Below are 19,180 nucleotides of genomic sequence, written 5' to 3'. Positions count from 1 at the left end.
TTTTTTTTTTTTTTTTTTTTTTTTGTAGGGTTTCACACAATTTCTGGAAAATGCCAGTATCAGAAAAAAGCTTAGAAACAAGATTCCAGTTGTTCTTTTGAGTTTGAACTTTGAACAAAACTGAGAATCTATCTATCTTCTTTCTTTCTCTTCCAAGGAGAGAGAGAGAGAGAGTGGAAAAGTTAAAAAACTTTCTTTTTTTTTTGAAATAGTTAACAGCTGTGTGTGAGTGAGTGAGTTGCAGACAAAAGACAACGGTAGGAGATAACATCTTAGTCAATGACGGATTTACCCCTTAGGGTTTGACCCCACCGGTTTAAGGTACATCGTGGATTAATTCACCGGTTTAAGGATCATCATTGATAAAGTTCAATGAAATTACCAAATTTTCTTTTTTAATATAGAAAATTTATTGAAATTTAAGATAAATGTAGCAATTAGATTGTGTAATTTTACCTTCCATTAAAAAACAGAAATAAAGGTTAATCCAGTAAATTAGTCTTTTTATTTCCGAGCTAAAAGCAAAGAATTTATCGGCAGCGAAAAGGAAAAAGAAGCGGTTTCTAATCCTTAAAGAAGAGAGCCTTCGCGGGAAATAGCAAAAAGAAATAATTTTCTTCCCTCCAAATTCTTACCCAACTATAAAAAAAACAAATCTTTTTCACCTACAGAATCGGACTTTTGTCTTCTTTAACCTTATCGTTTTTTTAATTTTTTTTTAATCTTACCAAGATCCCCAAATTCATACATAAACCCCAGATTCGATTCTACCTTAACTCTGATTTCTCCTTCTTTAATTGTAATGGATCAGACTCCACGGAGGAATGTTCGTCGAAAATTGGTTCAGTCGACGTTGGTCTCACCTAAATCTGATGAGGTAATTGAGACTAACGGAGATCGGATTTGCGATGTCGGCAGTAATAAAGAGGAAGGTGAAGGAGGAGGAGGAGAAGATGGTGGTTTATGTAGTAGTCAAGGGAAGAAGAAGATGAGAAAACAGAAAGAGAGAACTCCCAAGAACGGAGCTTCCAAAAAGGTTTGTTTTTTTTTTCTTTTCTTTCTTTTGTTTTAAATTACTATGTTTAGCTTGATAGGCTTTTGTATAAGCAAGTAGTTGAATTTTAGGTAAATAGTCTACAATGTGGATTGCTTTCGAGAAGAATTTGTTAAGTGTGGTATCTTTTTTTTGGATGCAGGTGGCCAAAGGAAAGAGTCCTCGTAAAACAACTCCTAAGAAAAGTGCAACTAAAAATGAGATTGTAGCTGCTGCTGCTGATCAGATGATTCCTGGTGCCAATGTTTCACCTCCAGTTCCCAATTTGCGCCTCGAAGCTAAGTTAAGAGCTGAGGTAAGTTTGTCCTTCTTGTGGTTAGTATGAAGTAGTTGCAAACACTTGGGTTGGTGTATCTTCTTTAAGTAGTTGCAAACACTTGCAAGATCCTTGGTCTAAAGTCTGGGCATTATGTTGGTTTATATTTGAATTAGGAAAATTTGCGGATGTCTGCTGGCAAGCAAATACATCCGTTTTTCTCGTCTTGGAAAGGAGGTAAAAGAAATCAAGAAGCCTCTGCAGCTGAGAATGGTACGTGTCAGGGTCAAGGAAGAGATAAAATCGTCACCGTCGGCCCTATCCATGTATTTGAGAGGTTTCAGGTATGACTAATGCATATTGGGTAACTTCTTCAATCATTTTAAATACTAAAGCAATCTGAATAGCATAACCTTCTTCTTAGGATGATTATCGACCCATTGATTGGAAGAACTGGACTTTTTATGAGCAAACATCCACCGCTGCGAGTCCTGATCAACAAATGAAATTCAACTCTCTTGAACCCCGACCTATGGAGTTTGATTTAAATGAACTGCCAACTCTTTCACATCCTGACGTGTGCGTCATCGAAGATGAGGAGCCTGAACAATTTGCTAGTCAATCAGAAGTTATCGCAGAGGCATCTCCAGTGGTCTTAATAGCAGAACAGGAGGAGACACGTGGGTACCTTGCCTCCTTAGATGGAGCAGAATCGGTGATGAGCTAAAACTTTCTCTTTTGTTCTATGTTTTTCATTTGTTGGAACCATTCATGACAAAGGGTCATTTCCTATCATTCTTTATAGGACTGTGAAGTTCATGAAGCAATTGACTTGTCTGATCGTGCTGGTGGTGCAGCAGACATTTCTCATGAAATGCAAAGCCTGTCATGTCGAGAAAGGTAGTGACTTTGTATTTGATATCAGTAGCAGTACACGTGTTTAGGTTGGAATGATAATTTCTTCAAAAATAGTGAGAAATAACCACATAGGCCAGCGACCTCTGTGGTATGCTTGGAAGTTCTATTGGGTATAGTTTTTATCCTTTCTAGAATGATTGATCTATAATTTCTAATCTATGCAGTAATGGCTCCAGTGCCCAGCCTCGTAATAGCTTATGGGTAGATAAGTACCAGCCAAGAAGTGCCTCAGAGGTCAGACAATTTAAACACACTGCCTTCATATAGTTTATATCTTCTGTGTTAATACAATTAAAGAAAAGTAGCAAACACAATTTTTCCTTTTCTTACCCAAGTATCTTGCAGGTATGTGGTAATGCTGAATCTGTAAAAGTAATGAATGAATGGCTGCGCCAATGGCATGAGAGAGGGTTTCAGCCAAGCAAAGACTTTTTGAGTAGTGATGAAGATAAATCGCAAGATGTTGATTACAACTGTTCTGAAAGTGACACTGACTCGGAAAATATTGGTGCTGAAGACTGCCTGAAAAATGTTCTCTTAATCATTGGTCCAGCTGGGGTGTGTGATAAAATATTCTGCCACGAACTGTCAGTTTTTACGTCTACATTGATTTGTGAGTTTCATGTATGTGGCTCATGTTTGTGAGTACAATTGTGCCTGTGTTGCAGAGTGGGAAATCTGCAGCTATTCATGCTTGCGCCAAGGAACAAGGATTTAAAATCCTAGAGGTATGAACTGTTTCCGCTTTAAGGATTTAAACGACCTTTTTTCCTCTTCTGGCATGGAAATATATACCGTCGCAATTGTTTGTCTCTAATGATTTTTGTCTACAGTCCAATACATCAGAATGCCGAAGTGGAATAGTAGTCAGGCAGAAATTTGGGGAGGCTCTTAAGTCATATAGCTTGTCAAGGTACATAGAATTGCAACAGTAATGCTTGTATTTGCTATCTTCTGCATTTCAATCGGAACTTTTAAACTGAAACTAGCGTTTGTGATCACATAATTTGTTTTTTTCCAGGTCCTTGGACCCTCTTTTCAATTCCTGTACTGATGGCAATGGGTTAGAGGATGTAGTTGAACTGGTACCCATATTACATATCCAGAATGATGCAGCTAACTTGAAGCCTTTAATTCTTTTTGAAGATGTAGACATTTGTTTTGCTGAAGATCGTGGTCTTGTTTCTGCTATCCAGCAGATTGCTAAGAAAGCAAAAGGACCTGTGGTATTGACTGCCAATGGTAGTGTATTCTTCCATGTTAAAACACTAGTTTTGGTTTATTTGCAGTTCATCTTAATTAATCTGCTGATTACATGCATATTTACAGAAAAGAATCATGGTTTACCAGACAACTTAGAGAGGATAGAAATATGCTTTTCATTGCCATTAAAAGAAGAACTGTTTAGCCACCTTTCTCTGGTTAGTATTCTGATGCATAACCTTTAAATTTTAATGGATTCGTTTAACATCTGTTGTTTCACAGGTTTGTGAAGCAGAGGAAGTTAAAGTTAATCCTGGTTCCCTAGAGAAATTAACCACGTTTTGTGGTGGTGATATACGGAAAGCGGTTATGCAATTGCAGTTTTGGTTTCAGAGTCAACTGAAAAGAGGTATTTTGGATGTAAATTTCTACATACGAAAATGATTTTAGTCCCAGAGGTCCAGTAGTGAAAGACAAGATGTGAATATTTTTAGTTATTTGGAAGGTTTTGACATTTAATTTTTCACGGTTTAATTTCCCATACACAGCCAGGAAGGTGAAGAACACATTTAATCCAGATCTCTTTGATCATGAAACTGGTCACTTGCTGCTTCCCAAGATAATTTCACGGGATTTCCCTTCTCAGTTGTCTCAGTTGGTGGAGAGTGAGATTGCTAAGGTATTATCCATGGAAGAGGAAAGTTCTAAAACAGTTGAAGTATTTGTTGAAGAGGTTGAAAACGAAAAAATGCTTAATAGATTATGGAGGCGGAGCACAGGAAAGAACAGCATACAAGCCAAGAAAGCAGCCATGTTCAGGCAGAACACTTGTTTTGAAGATTATGATGAATTAGAAGACGTCTTAAATATTCCGTGTGAACTTAGCAACACTTCCTACCAACCACTCTCTTTCTCTCAGCCAAACAGAAGGCGGAAGCTCAATGTTGTGATGTCCTCTGACTCAGAAGATGAGCCTCTGACTGACATACGGGTTTCCATTTCACAACATCAGAAGGACGACAGATTAGTTTTCCAAGATGATGGTACGCTGTCCTCATATTGGCCAGATATGCAAAAGGAAACAATCGTACTAGCTGATCCTTCAGTTCCTTCCAGAGCAGAACTATTGGAGGCAACTTGTTATCAGTATGAGACATCAAAAGTTTCTTGCATTAATGAGGTATCCCAGTCAGTTGATGTATCATGTGTACCAGAATCTTCATATGTTCCAGAAACTTTAATGGATTGTGAAGCTGAGCTGTCGCCAAGGGCGGTATCTTGCGGACATTTTGATGGAAGAACAGAAGTGTCCATGAATGAGGACGTTGTACAGACTCCCCCATCAAAAGAGATATATATAGACAGATTTCAGATTTTTGATTGTTTAAAGAATACATGTGAGATAATTGCAGAATCTTCTGATGCGACAGTGATGGAAGACTGTTTCAAGGAATGTGTAGGGACTTCCCAGAAGATGCAACAAGTTTCAGATGAATGCAGCCGTATAGATTTTGGTAAGACATTCAAGACAGCTCAGAAACCGAAGCTTGATACCTCTAGATATACCGTGCAAGAATCATGGAAAAAACTCTGTTCGAGTCATGCTGATTTCAAGCCATACTTGGATTCAGAACCTGTAGAAGCTCCACAAGTTCTTGATATCACTCATCAGATAGCCAATCTAATTTCGGAATCTGACCTAACGCAAACTAGATGCCTGAACCTTGTGAGTATTAAACTTCCTCTCTTTTCAAAGTTTTCAGCTCAGACATTTTTAATTCGTGGAATTTACTTATTTAGGGAGCTTTGGAGCCAATGATGAACGCTTCTGGAGATCTTGATATGTCTGGTTTATGTCAGATGCTTGAACAGATGACATCCACTGTGGCACAGCAAGAGTTTTGCTTTTTAACAAACCAAATTGCTACAACAGGATTGGAAGTAGATGAGGCAAGGCAGGATTACACATGGAGCAATGGCAGCTGCTTGGATATGAAACCAGAAATACATGAAGAATGGTAAATAATTTTCTTCCAACGTATGATTAGTACAAAATGTCCAACGGGTTCATCTGTTGCGACGCAAATTTCTCGCTGACTCAGTTTCCCACAGTTTTCTTTCTCATTACTGGAGTTTCTTTTTTTCTCTTCTGAATGCAGTAGGCGAATGGTACGCCTTTCGGGCGTATTAGAGTCAGTAGTCCCTCTGCGATCATTGAAAGGAAGAGCTTTCCATGAATATGCTTCATTCATAGGGCAGATTTCAAGAGCAGATCCCTCCAACTTACCTGGGGCCATGGAGCAAGGCAGACGGCGAAGGTCAGTAGCAGTTGGATCACCATAGTGTTTTGAGTATGATTGATTTCTCTCCTAACCTCCATTTTTCTCGATTCAGGTCAAGAGAAGCTCGACATTATCTGTTTCTGGAATTATCCTCAGAAGATATTGCATTCTTGGGCCAACACAGCACTTATAGTTGAAATTCATAATAAAGTAGTTTGTATAGAAATTAGAACAACTCCACACTTCACGAATAGTTATTTATACATGTTCGATCAGAGTTAACTTTAGCCGATGAATCTCTCGACACTTGCTATGTAGAGTTTGACAAGTAGTGCATATACGGAAACCTTTGATGAAAAAAATGTAGTACTCTCCTCCAGCTTTCTGAAAATGTATTTGATAAATTAAAAATTCTACATTTCACAGAGATATAAAATAGTAGGAACCATTATCTCTTCTACGAGCCCAAATAAAAACGAAAAAAAATGTTACTTTTCTATTAAGGTTTTGAGTAAAATGCATATTTAGTAAAAATTCAACACCCCTTGTGTGAATGTTTGTCTTCTGCAGCACCCTGAACCAGTCAGTCAGTACTAAACTGAGCTGCAGATAGGATAAGATCAGACTTTGCCTTCGAGTTTATCATTATTAACAAGAGGAAGTAATTCCATCTTGCTTCTTGGGGTACGAGGAGTCCTAGGAGTTCCCGGTGTCTGCTGTGAAAGCATATGCCTCACATATCCATAAAATGTGCAGCCCACAAGCGTAATTCCGCATCCAACAGCATTCATATATGATATTGGGTTACGGAAGATCAACCATGAGACCAATACAGCCACTGCAACCTGAGAATCATATTAGAACCATTGGAGTGAGTTTAACAGTGTCCAAGGCAACAAAAATAATAGTAAGCTGGTGATGACAAAATCTCCCTCGAGAAATTTATACTTTAGTGTAAACTTGTTTAAAATAAACTATATGGATGCAGTCATGCCAACAACTAGGAATAAGACCTATAATAGAATATGAAGCATGTTCAAAAGATGCGAAGAAACTTTAGCTGGCCGGTATGCAATTTCTTGTACCAACTGATAATAACTTAGCTTTGCCAGTAAATTTAATTAGAAGTAAGCTATCCTTTGGTTAGTTTGGGTCATCCAGAGCAATCTGAAAGAGAAACTTAGTTACGGGTCTAGGGTTGTCTTTGTTACCTTAAGGTTTCCAGCTACGTTGAATGTGACTGCAGTTGTGGAGTGAATGACATAAAAGATGGAGAAGTTGAGGCAGAAGGCTAAAACACCAGAGCTGAATATAATGATGAGGGCTGACCAAGGAGCTGGGTGTGCTTCAAACCAACTCATAATTCCGCTGCCTTCCAGTAATAACGCTGGTATCCCGAGAATCATGGTGGCAAAAGGCGCCATATAGTATACGGTGTTTATGCTAAATAAAGAAAAACAAAATAAAATATCAAATCTTTCTTCTATGCAAGTGGATAATGATAGGTTTACACTTCCCAAAGGTGATATAATATCAATCAAAGTGAATGCTTTTTCAATTTGGACTAAGATGCCATCACATGAATATCTATTGCAGAATAAGAAAAATGATTGCACATCAAATCCAGAAATACATAACAAGAAGATGTCTTCCTAATATTTGAAACTAAGTGCAGTTTTCATGAATCAACACCGATCATAGAAATTAAAATTCCAAAACTGAATAATATCAACACAAGAAAGTCAATAGAGAGACTCCAGGAAGAGAACTGACCTGTCAAATTTGTAACCATGAAGAAGAGATTCGGCTAGAATGGTCTTTGTGGAAGTAGCTAAACATCCAAACAGGGCAGCACAGAATCCAAACATGTTAAAACTAAGCTCAGTAACAGAAGTAAGAAGAATTCCTCCAACAATGGGCACAAGAGACGCCCAAATACGCCAGTCGAAGTATTTCCTCCATACCAGCCACTGTAAGACAACTGCTCTCAAACATAAACAGGAAACAATCAGATTCTCTTGACATCCAACAACATACAAAGAGAAAAGATCACAAATTCCATATCAAAAACCCTAACCTGTGGTTGCTGGAGTGAAGGATTTGATGGTCTGCATAAACGAAACAGGGATGTAACGAAGGCTGACGTTTCCCAACACAATGTTAATACAGAAGACGAAAGACATTGGGAAAATCCTCCTCCATCGATCTTCAGGATCAACCACAATCAAAGGTTTAAGCTTGAGAACTTTGATAACGATGTATGCTCCAATCGATGAACATATGAAGTGAACACATGAAACCGATAGTGGGAACTTAAAATCCAGTTTCTGCAAAAATTTCAAAAAAACATAAATCATCATCACATCACCACCAATCCATGAAGCTTAATACCAAATTTCAAATTGTAAAAAAAGAAAAGAAGAATCCCAAATTAAAACATCAAAAAATACAAAATCAACAACAATAGATCAGATCAAATAGAATATATAGACAATAAAACATAAAAAATAGGGTAAAGAGAAACCTGAAAGATCCACTTGTTCATGATGATGACGGTAACGTTGAAACCCCACCACTGGATAATAGCTAAGAGAGATCTGAACAAACTTCCTTCCTCCATCTCTCTCACTCAGAAAAATTCAGCAACTTTCGGAATCAGATCGAAGAATTGAGAAAACCCCACGAAAAAAGTAACAAGCTTTTAAACAAGTGTGAATTTGGGGGAGAAAGAGAGCGGAAGCTGCGCAGCTAAATCAGAGGGAGAGAGGGAAGAAGAAGAAGGAGAGAAGAAAACCCTAATGAAGGTGAAGAGTGGAGAAGGTAACGGTAGCAGTGAGCTCTTCTTCCATGTGATTTGTTTCGATTTCTCTTCTTCTGTTCATCAATCTCAAACGTCTCTCTCTAATATGTGTGTATCTTCTCTCTCTCTCTCTCTCTCTCTCTCAAGCCATGAAAATAATGTTTTTGCTCTTCCGTAGGTTTCTATTTATTATAAGAAAATGTTTTTAACCCAAAAACAAATTCTATTATTTGTGTTTTTTGGCAATCTAATTCCGAAAATAAAAAGTTTAAAAAAATAGAGATGAGTAAATCACAGAATAGTATTTCCATGTTTTATGATGGTTGAGTTGAGTCAAAAGATTTAATTTCCAAAAAACTCAATGTTTTGATAACAAAATATTGATGTACATGGACTACAATAAATATACTTTTGACTGTTTTATATTAGCAGTGCTAAATTTTATTTCTTTCATGAAAATAAATTACTGTATATATATAACAAAATTAAATAAACATTATCAAAAATCATTAGCAAATCGACCATCGGATATGGATGGACCAACTGGTCGGGAATGGACATTGGCCCACTAAGCGAAGTGGATCCATGGACCGGGAGTGAATATGGGTGAGCCCACTAAGCAAAGTGATGATCAAAGCTTTATAATAAGATAAAAAAATTCTGATGGATATTGGACGAGAGGAGATAGAACGGGATACAGACGTGTTTCCCGTTCTAAAGTAGATACTTCTAAGTTATATACGTGTAATAATCCAAAATAAAACCTAACTTAAATTATATATTTAAAATAATATAATTATATAAAAATATTTTGTCTGTGCTGTAGCACGGGTTAGTACATAGTAACAAAATTAAATAAACATTATCAAAAATAATTGTTCATGATTTAATCGAAAACATTATGATATTGCTTTAATTATTTTTAATTAAACGCAGCAACACATATTTTTGTTTTGTGGTACATAACATCCGAGGATGTGGGGGAGATCACTGCCGTCCGATCAAAATACATTTTGTTCATGAGGTTGACATCCCACTATCTTATTAAAGTCATGTATGAAATATCTTAATTAAGTTGGTTATTAATATATCTTATAAACTCGTAAATTTCCTGCTTTATAAAAGTTGAACGTTTTGTTGACAAAAATGAAAAATAAATATCGAACGCTACATAGTCCCCATATTAAATTTACTGTTATGGTTTTGTAATTCATAAAGAAGCTGTATAATTCCTAAACAGCGTTTAGTTTTTTAATACATAGGATCTTAAGTTGTTATACTAGGTTCGCAACCAAATTTTTCTTTGAAAAAGTGGCGACGTTATTTAACAATGATAGGTCATGATGAATTATAAATTTTATCGGAACTCTTTTTGACAATTGACAAATCTCATATTCCTGGCATCATAAGCAGAATGCATAATATACAGATTGAGCTATGGTAAAAATGTTATATAAAATAACATACTCGAAAGTCGAAACCAAAGTTAACATGTGTAGACAATCGACTTCGTGGACGTTATATACCACGACTATTCAATTTCAATGTATTGAGCAGTGTTCAAGAAAATGGTCTGGACGACCACTTAGGCACCGTCTAGGCGCTAGGCGCTCAGCAGACGCCTAAATGACTGTCTAAACCGCTTAAAAATATATTAATTTAATTTTAATATATATTTATGATTTTTAACTATATATATTTAGTTTATTAAGTTTTATATCTGTATACGTAATTATAAATGTTTAATAGTTGTTAATATAACTTAAATAAATGTATTTTTCTTACTTTTGTTTATAATTTATATATTTTTTTTATTTTTCTAACATATATTTGTATATAATTTTATATATATAATGTTTTATGTTGTAAACGTCTAAACCGTCTAAAAACCGTCTAGGTTCCGATTAGACGTTCTAGGCGCTAGGCACTGGGTCACCGCCCAGATACCGCCTAGCAATTTCTTGAATATTGGTATTGAGTCTTCAACACCACGAGAAAGTCAACCGCTTGATGGTCGCACTTTATGTGAACAATAAGATAGGTGAGAATTATTTATCGAAATAATAACTTTACCAAAAGATTAATGATATACTTCAAGATATTGAATGAATTAGGCAGCAAGTTTTGGTTCTCCTTTTGCATAGTGTAAGCAATTAATACAATATTTGACTTACTTGCATGGGTAAGAAGATGCAAAGGCAAGTAGAAGTAGGAGTCTTCAGTGGACACCTAAGCGGTAAACATTGTTTCCCTATCAATTTTTTTTAGACGATTAGATAAGCATAGTATTTTAACTGTTGACCTCATGATATGTATAAGTTTTGTGGATTTACAATATTGGAGGATATATTACTTTATATATGCATCATATTGCAAAATTCATAACAGGCTTTCAAGATAATAATTCCCATCTGGTCGATGAAAAGATAAAAAAAAAAAAACAACTCATCTGATCATTGTGAACCAGATATGAAACCTATAAAATCATGCTTAATTAGGTTAATCTACTTGGATCAGTAACATAGATTCTTATACCATATCGGGTAACTAGCAATCAATTAATTGGTCTATGTCGTCATGTCATGATGAGGATCCTAACAATAAGCATAATAGTTCTGACATGTCTTTAAGTTTTTTCCATGAATGAATTATGTAGATGAAGATATATATAAATGCACAAGAAAAGCTGATCGGGTATTAATTTGGTTGTTTAAAATCATAATCAAAAGAAAAACATAACCATTGAAGAAATGTTTGTTAATAAATTCGTTTTCATACCTCTCTTCGGTAAGAGCAAGTCATTTTCTCACATTATTCATTGATTCGTGACACATAAACCAATCTTTCACAAAACAAATGTACGACAGAAACTAGCTTGAAAGATTGGGGAAAGAAAAGTCAAAAAACGCAACTTATTTTAGAGAAACTCTTGTCCTATTAACAATCAACCATTATTGCTATATCCTGATTTGGGTTTCAATTATTGAACATTGTGATTCAAGAGAATATAAATCCAGAAACGAAAATGATCATTATGGTGCAGAGTCAAGTGGTGTTGCCACTAAGTGTATATAGAGCATGTATATTAAGCACATGGGTGTTCTTGTCCCTTTGCTTACGACACCAGCGAATGAGTTATAGGAATAATAAAACTAAGAAATCAACTATAATACACATGAGTAAATCACTATTAGTAAGACGCTATTCAGATGTCGGATCATAGTAGGTTTAATTAAGCACTGATTGGTTTTAGGATTTATATAGTAGGTTTAACAAAAAAAAATATTGATAAATTTATGAGGTTCAAAACGGTCGGCTTATAGATAAAGAAATGCTGACTTTTACAATTGAGAAACCCGTTTCCATCACTATTTTGTTTTTTACAAACCGGTGAGACGACGTCGTTTTAAGACGGCTAATTTGATAACAAATATTACCTTTTGCAGCTTCTGATATAATTATACAAGGCTTTTTGGTAATTTTAACAGGGCCTCTAGGCCCATATAGATAAATTTCCTTTTTTCTTGGTCTGTCGTCATGTGTATATACAGTAGAGTCACCGATGAGCAATAAGAACAAAAAAAAAAAGAGAAGGAAAAAAAAAAGGGTCAGTCAGTCAGTCCCGCCCAAAGCTTCCCTCTCCGTTTTCATCGGAGACTCGCCGTGGGAATTCTGATTCGCTCTCTCTTCTTCACTGCACTAAGGCGTTTCTAGGGTTTTTTTTATTTCTTTTTCTTTTCGTCTCCTTATTGATTTCGATTTCAAGTAGCGCGGTACACCGGGATGGAGAAAACGCCGACGCATATAGTTTCCGAACTGGGTTCTCGTTTGCTTCAGTTATCTTGTCCCAATAAGGATTCTCTCGTCAAATTACTACGGGTAAATTTTCTCTTAAGCTGATTCTGATGCAAATCACTACTTTANTTTTTTTTTTTTTTTTTTTTTTTTTTTTTTTTTTTTTTTTAGTAACTCGATTTCATCACTTTGGGTTTTGATTTTGTTACCTTACCACTCCGAAAAATCTTGATTCCTTAAATTTGAGTTAGGGTTTGTGACGATTCCTTCATCACTCTTTCTCTCTCTCTCTCTCTCTCTCGTGCGGTTTAGCTTTTCGTTCAAGGGTTTTTGAGTTCCCTATGCATGTTTGTACTCGATTTCTATTTTTTTTCTCTCTCTGGGTAATCTACGCTTACCTATAAAGCTAATCGCTGATCTTACTGTGGCATTTGTTTTGTTTTGTTCTGGTGATATGATTTAACCTGTAAGCTAATCGCTGATCTGACTGTGATTTAATCAAGCTAATAATATGCTTACTCTGTCATATTTTTGTTTTTGGTGTGATTTTTGTAGGAAGTTGCTAATACACTGTCACAGATCGACCAGCCTCCAGCCATCAACAAGGAGAAAGGTCTAAAACTGCTAGAAGTTGAGTTAGGACCTCTGAAGAAATCCATTATAAAGCATGGACTTCTTAAACATGATGATGATAACGACGTGAGTCTTTTGGTCACTATTTGTGTCTCCGAGCTTTTCCGGATTTTAGCACCTAAGCTACCTTTTGAAGACAAGTATCTCAAGGTAATTACGACTCCTCCTTCCCAATAAAATCATACATTCTTTCTCATTTATGGTTTTTACTCGCACTAACATGTCATACCCTGATTTCAGGATATCTTCAATCTTTTTCTTGCTGAGTTTTCTGAGCTATCTGATACTGTTAGCCCTTATTTCTCCAAGAGGGCGAAAATTTTGGAGACAGTCTCTCGATTGAAATGTTGTCTTCTAATGCTAGACAGTCTCCAAGATTTAGTTCAGCAGATGTTTAGCAAGTTCTTCTCTCTTGTAAGGTAAAAGATGAAATGATTTATTTCGAGATTTTATGGCTGCTTTGATTTTATAATTTCGTAGTTAAAACTGCTTTAACATGGTTGTTGTTTTCCCTTTTCTTTACAGCGAGCATCAACAGAGTTTAATTAACCAGAAAAATAGTAAAACGCAGCAGCGAAAGGCTAGCGTGCAGCAAACACAGCAAAGTTTATTTAACAACATTTTAACGATAATGACTGATATTCTGGAGGAAGAGGTAGATTCGTCTTTTGTCATTATTATTCTGGAAAATCTTGTGAAGGAGGGAGAGGTATGGATGTACAACGATTATCTCTATTGATTGATTATGGTTTTCAAAATGATTAGGTGATGTTTTGATTCTCGTGTGCTTACAGGATACAACTTCTGCTTCTAATAAGCTTGCCATATCTCTCATTGAAGGCTGTACCGACAAGCTTGAGCCGTTGATTTGCAGCTTTTTAACATCATGTTTTCTGGAGAAAGATTCCATCCTGACCGATCTCAAAGGTTCTTATCACGAAATCATATTTAAGATCTCCTTAATTGCTCCCAAGATGCTGCTAGCAGTTATCCCGAAATTGACCCGAGAGCTACTGGTACATATTGCACACTTGCATATTTATAAACATTTGATCTAATTTTTCTATGAGATTGGTTAAATTGTGCTATTTAAGCAGGTACAGCCTGTTTTGTTTTAAGTTTGCGTTTATATTCATGTTTGAGTTTTTTTGGCTACTCACCAGGGTCATTTTTTTTATGTCTGCAGACTGATCAGGTCGATGTGCGAATAAAAGCCCTTAACTTAGCTGGAAGGATTTTTGCACAGCCTAAGCACTGTCTTAGCTCTTACGGAGAGACATATCAAGATCTTTATGCAGAGTTCTTGAGAAGATTCTCAGATAAATCTGCAGATGTCAGAATGGCTGCGCTGACATGTGGCAAACAGTGTTACTTTGCGAATCCGTCTGGAAACAAAACATCTGGAGTTCTCAGTAATATTTCCGAAACTACTTTCTCTTTTTGCATTGGCTCTTCATTTCTGCCTATTTTCTAACTGGTGTCCTCTATTCGTATTTTTATGTGTCAGCTGCTATCCAAGAACGCCTATTAGATTTTGATGATAAAGTTCGAACACAGGCTCTGGTTGTTGCTTGTGATATTATGAAATTTAATATGAAGTATGTTCCTTTGAATCTGATTTCTGAAGCTAGTGAGAGGCTTCGGGATAAGAAGGTATTCTAAGTTGCAGTATATGAGGTGTGACTAAGGATCTATTTTTTTCCAGATTACTCACCACCTTATTTTATATTGTGCTTTTGTTTGACAAAGATATCTGTTAGGAAGATGGCTCTGCAGAAGCTGACAGAAGTATATCAAGATTATTGTGACAGGTGTTCAGCAGGAGACATGACAATAAATGAACATTTTGAGCAAATCCCATGCAAAATCTTGCTACTTTGCTGCGATAAAAATTGTGAAGAATTCAGGTACCCTAATATACTATCCTTGAATTGTTTTTTTTTTCTTTCTCTAAACATTTCTGAAAAATTAATATAGTTCTATGCATCATTTAGGTCCCAAAATTTGGAGCTTGTGCTTTCCGATGATCTTTTTCCTCGCCTTCTTCCAGTTGAGGAGAGGATGCGGCACTGGGTCCAATGCTTTGCCATTATGAATAATATCCACTTGAAGTCACTCAATTCAATTTTATCTCAAAAAAGAAGGTAGACATAGTAATTCACCATCAAATGTAGGTGAAAAGTCTTTCTAGTTATGCACTCAGTATGTTTCCAGGTTCNATCTGGAGTTCTCAGTAATATTTCCGAAACTACTTTCTCTTTTTGCATTGGCTCTTCATTTCTGCCTATTTTCTAACTGGTGTCCTCTATTCGTATTTTTATGTGTCAGCTGCTATCCAAGAACGCCTATTAGATTTTGATGATAAAGTTCGAACACAGGCTCTGGTTGTTGCTTGTGATATTATGAAATTTAATATGAAGTATGTTCCTTTGAATCTGGTTTCTGAAGCTAGTGAGAGGCTTCGGGATAAGAAGGTATTCTAAGTTGCAGTATATGAGGTGTGACTAAGGATCTATTTGTTTCCAGATTACTCACCACCTTATTTTATATTGTGCTTTTGTTTGACAAAGATATCTGTTAGGAAGATGGCTCTGCAGAAGCTGACAGAAGTATATCAAGATTATTGTGACAGGTGTTCAGCAGGAGACATGACAATAAATGAACATTTTGAGCAAATCCCATGCAAAATCTTGCTACTTTGCTGCGATAAAAATTGTGAAGAATTCAGGTACCCTAATATACTATCCTTGAATTGTTTTTTTTTTCTTTCTCTAAACATTTCTGAAAAATTAATATAGTTCTATGCATCATTTAGGTCCCAAAATTTGGAGCTTGTGCTTTCCGATGATCTTTTTCCTCGCCTTCTTCCAGTTGAGGAGAGGATGCGGCACTGGGTCCAATGCTTTGCCATTATGAATAATATCCACTTGAAGTCACTCAATTCAATTTTATCTCAGAAAAGAAGGTAGACATAGTAATTCACCATCAAATGTAGGTTAAAAGTCTTTCTAGTTATTCACTCAGTATGTTTCCAGGTTGCAAAATGAATTGCGGCATTGCCTAACCCTCTGGAGGACATCTAAGGTCTGTTTTACACTTTTCTCTTAAGTTTTGTTGTTTCATGGATTCTGAGGGAGTCACAAACCTTACATTGCTCAATTTTTTATTAATCTGATGCTTGCTCTAGGATGGCAATATAGAAGAAGCGCAAAGAAAGAAAAAGAGCTACTTCGTAAAGCTTTCAGCTTGCTTTCCAGATGCTTCTGAGGCAGAAGATTTCTTTCAAAAATTAGACCAAATGAGGGATGCATCAATTTTTGATGCTTTAACTTTACTTCTGGATGATCTGTCATCCACAAATGCCCAGATCATTAAAGTAAGTTCTAATTTTTCTGAGCATCAGAGAAATTATTTACTAGTGTGTAATTTTATGTTCAATTTCTTCACAATGCATAACATTTTATGTGAAACATCTACAATATCATGAATATCTACTATTTTCCATTCTTGACTTATTCAGTGATGCATCATTTTAGTAGTATCAGCAAGATATTTTACAGGAAATGCATTGGGATTTTCAGAATGAAGAAAATAAATAGTCGCTTTTGTGTGACATTATTGTTCTTTATATTTATTTTTCAGGAGAAGTTTCTCAAGAGGATCGGTGCTAAACATTCTCTTTTTGAGTTCCTGCGCATGCTTTCTACAAAATGTTCGCCTAATATATTTAGCTCAGAGCATGTTCAGTGTCTTTTGAATCAGCTTTGCAGCACCTCTGTTAACACACAATTGGAGGCTGCTTCCATCAAACTTCTTCTGGTAAGGAAAGATGCTGGCATCCTCTGATTATTATCCTTTCATTTAAGTTATTTTTTGTTCGAATTGATATCTATCCTTTGTTCATTTTAGGTGTCCCTTGTTAACTTTTGTTCTATAACATTTAAACTTTTCTTTTAGGTATATTAGCGTTTTTAGTATGCATTACTATTTTGCCTACATCGTCTTCGAATATGCAAATGAGGCATTGTTACTGTTTGCCTGAATCAGGTTATTCTCAACATGTTCCCTTCTTACCTGAGAGGTTCAGAAAAGCAGTTTCTGAAGCTACTAGAGGAGAATGATCCAGCTGCTGACGAGCTAACTGTAGTTTTATCAAAGGCAGCTCCTTACATATCTGTCAACTTCGGGTAATCTCTTCTGCACTATTTGACTTATAATGGGTTTAGGTTAATTTGTTATTATTATGTGGCATTTTTGTATGTTTCGTAGGTCTATTTGATATATGTTAAAGACGTTGTTCTAGTTGGAGGAAAAGTTATAAAATCTGTGTTGCTAAAGCAAAAGTCTTGCTAGAGAAATCTGTTAACGTGGCATTTTTTATACTTTGTTTTCTTACCCAGACACAAAGTAAATAAAACAATTTGCAAAAGGTAAATGATTTTAATGGATTTGAATCAATTAGCGCTTACTGTTCCATTTATCCCCGTACTGCAAATATGTTTTGCTCATATATAAACTTAGCGAATTGTTAGGCTTAAACTGTTATACCTCTTGTTTGCTCTGTACTCTGATAGTGTACTCCTTCCATAGATAATAGAAGTTATTTGATGATACAAAAAATAATTAAAGAAGTCTATTATTGACCACATACTCGTAAGGTTCATGATACAAATTTTTTAGATATAGGCACGTCATATAGTCTATTTTTTTTTTGAATAGTAAATACAATTTATCAGATTGATTAGATGCTGTAAGTTTGTTCAAGATATATTGTTCTTCTTAAATATGGCTCATGTAATAGCATACATAGACAACAAATATCTATTTTATGGATGGATGAGAACTAGACATACTTTAGACATTGGTTTCCCTTTGCAGTGACTATTACCCTGTTCTGGAGAAGGTGTGTCGTGAGGGTACTCGTTCTCAGGCAAAATATGCGGTTTCTGCCATCGGTTTATTGGCTGGATCATCTGATAAATATGTCTTTTCCGAGTTATGCGAGGTTATTTTTTATGCAACCTGATTTTTTTTTGTTAGTTTCCTTTACCCCACATTTACTTGTTCACATTTGTGTGTATGTTATGGAGCTAACAGGGAAAATCCTTGGCGTATAAATTTATTAATCTTTACATTCTTGGGAACCTAACTCTTGGCGCAAGTGACATTATTAAAGTGATGATGTGACGATGATTGTAGGGGGAGCATAGATTAGTATATTAGACAGTGCTGTGTGCACATATCTTTCACAGTACTTCCTTTGAATAAGTGATGGTTTTCGTTTTTAGAGAAAACTGACTGTTGTCACGTTGATTGATTTGCCTTCCTTTTACTCAGATGCTCTTGGATTCTTTGCTGGCTGGACGGAACATTCCAACAACTTTGCAGTCTTTGGCGTGTGTTGGGCAATATTCTGTTTTGGCATATGACAATATATATGAAGATATCACCAGCTACATATACCAAGTTTTTCAAGTAAGTGACAAGAGGTGCTATTCTTCATTATGGAGATATCCAGCTAATTCTCTGTTTTCTAATTAATTTTCTAATTGTTGATGTTAATATTTATAGGCGGAACCATCTGACAGTCAACTGCCTTGTGATCAGTCTTCTGGTTGTTGCAACTCTTGCAAGCTTAAGGCAAGTGGTGGAGAAAGAAACACTTTTGCTTCCCATTTATTACTTCTGAGAATATTCACTTTACTATTAGACCCAAAGTAGAACAAGTGTGACTGTTGGTAAATGCTTCTGCTCAACATTTGCCAGTTATTTGTGTACTTTGGAAGAAGTTCAGCACTTTCATGCTTTACTCCAGAATTTTTTTACGAATTATGCTGCCACATATAGAAAATGTGAATCACATTATTGTGAGGAATGATGCTATACCTTTATTAGCTATAGAAGGATTTGAGTGTAAGCCTTAAGATTCTTTTAGTTTTTTTTATTTGGAATAAGCGCAATGGAGTTTTCAAATTCCGCTTACAAGGATGAGCTATATTCAGTTTTGACTTGTTGTCTTTGGCAGATATATGGGCTCAAAACACTTGTGAAAAGTTTCTTGCCTCGTCATGGTCAAGTCGTAAGGAAGATCGATGACTTGCTAGACATTTTGAAGAAAACATTAAAATCACAAGGACAGGATGGCATCAAGTCATGGTATATTCTTTTGGATAGTTATGCAAATCAATCATGTTGTACAGGCTCTTAACATGAAGCCGTCATTTTAATGAGCTTTCACA

The 19,180-nt window shown here is 35.8% G+C and overlaps 3 protein-coding genes across 3 annotated transcripts in view; 2 read left to right on the top strand and 1 right to left on the bottom strand.

Annotated features, from left to right (window-relative positions):
* LOC104702544 lies at positions 563-6,199 on the top strand. The gene is made up of 16 exons (XM_010418411.2): positions 563-1,036; positions 1,197-1,349; positions 1,487-1,654; positions 1,735-2,025; positions 2,116-2,210; positions 2,393-2,462; positions 2,574-2,786; positions 2,897-2,956; positions 3,062-3,141; positions 3,250-3,470; positions 3,558-3,649; positions 3,714-3,840; positions 3,980-5,157; positions 5,232-5,449; positions 5,591-5,749; positions 5,826-6,199. The coding sequence occupies exons 1-16, from the start codon at positions 803-805 to the stop codon at positions 5,908-5,910; spliced, it is 3,444 nt and encodes a 1,147-aa protein (XP_010416713.1). The 5' UTR covers positions 563-802; the 3' UTR covers positions 5,911-6,199.
* LOC104702545 (UDP-galactose transporter 1) lies at positions 6,107-8,668 on the bottom strand. Its single transcript, XM_010418412.2, has 5 exons — positions 8,238-8,668; positions 7,791-8,040; positions 7,487-7,694; positions 6,925-7,156; positions 6,107-6,558 (listed from the first exon to the last, which is right to left on the bottom strand). Exons 1-5 carry the CDS (start codon positions 8,331-8,333, stop codon positions 6,334-6,336), a joined length of 1,011 nt encoding a protein of 336 aa, XP_010416714.1. The 5' UTR covers positions 8,334-8,668; the 3' UTR covers positions 6,107-6,333.
* The window catches only part of LOC104702543 (sister chromatid cohesion protein PDS5 homolog A-like), a 13,936-nt gene continuing 6,827 nt past the window's right edge, over positions 12,072-19,180 (top strand). Inside the window, exons 1-17 of the mRNA XM_010418410.1 lie at positions 12,072-12,392; positions 12,864-13,091; positions 13,182-13,360; positions 13,467-13,650; positions 13,736-13,957; positions 14,128-14,353; positions 14,449-14,594; positions 14,691-14,848; positions 14,936-15,085; positions 15,977-16,025; positions 16,129-16,317; positions 16,584-16,760; positions 16,989-17,128; positions 17,820-17,946; positions 18,279-18,416; positions 18,513-18,581; positions 18,967-19,097. Coding sequence (XP_010416712.1) covers positions 12,297-12,392; positions 12,864-13,091; positions 13,182-13,360; positions 13,467-13,650; positions 13,736-13,957; positions 14,128-14,353; positions 14,449-14,594; positions 14,691-14,848; positions 14,936-15,085; positions 15,977-16,025; positions 16,129-16,317; positions 16,584-16,760; positions 16,989-17,128; positions 17,820-17,946; positions 18,279-18,416; positions 18,513-18,581; positions 18,967-19,097 — 2,609 coding nt within the window. The 5' untranslated portion in view covers positions 12,072-12,296. The remainder of the gene's footprint in view (positions 12,393-12,863; positions 13,092-13,181; positions 13,361-13,466; positions 13,651-13,735; positions 13,958-14,127; positions 14,354-14,448; positions 14,595-14,690; positions 14,849-14,935; positions 15,086-15,976; positions 16,026-16,128; positions 16,318-16,583; positions 16,761-16,988; positions 17,129-17,819; positions 17,947-18,278; positions 18,417-18,512; positions 18,582-18,966; positions 19,098-19,180) is intronic.

The sequence above is a fragment of the Camelina sativa genome, chromosome 7 (assembly GCF_000633955.1).
Source record: "Camelina sativa cultivar DH55 chromosome 7, Cs, whole genome shotgun sequence".
In the NCBI taxonomy this organism is placed as follows: domain Eukaryota; kingdom Viridiplantae; phylum Streptophyta; class Magnoliopsida; order Brassicales; family Brassicaceae; genus Camelina; species Camelina sativa.
Note: the sequence above shows the minus strand (reverse complement) of the source record. Positions and strands in the feature narration are given on the sequence as shown.

Excerpts from the sequence above, each read along its gene's own strand:
- LOC104702544 (XM_010418411.2), top strand. The coding sequence starts at position 803 with ATGGATCAGACTCCACGGAGGAATGTTCGTCGAAAATTGGTTCAGTCG. Across the intron at positions 1,350-1,486 it reads AAGCTAAGTTAAGAGCTGAG|GAAAATTTGCGGATGTCTGC; the intron begins GTAAGTTTGTCC and ends TATTTGAATTAG. Across the intron at positions 3,471-3,557 it reads TGTGGTATTGACTGCCAATG|AAAAGAATCATGGTTTACCA; the intron begins GTAGTGTATTCT and ends GCATATTTACAG.
- LOC104702545 (XM_010418412.2), bottom strand. The coding sequence starts at position 8,333 with ATGGAGGAAGGAAGTTTGTTCAGATCTCTCTTAGCTATTATCCAGTGG. Across the intron at positions 8,041-8,237 it reads TGAACAAGTGGATCTTTCAG|AAACTGGATTTTAAGTTCCC; the intron begins GTTTCTCTTTAC and ends AAATTTTTGCAG. Across the intron at positions 7,695-7,790 it reads CTTCACTCCAGCAACCACAG|TTGTCTTACAGTGGCTGGTA; the intron begins GTTAGGGTTTTT and ends GTTTGAGAGCAG.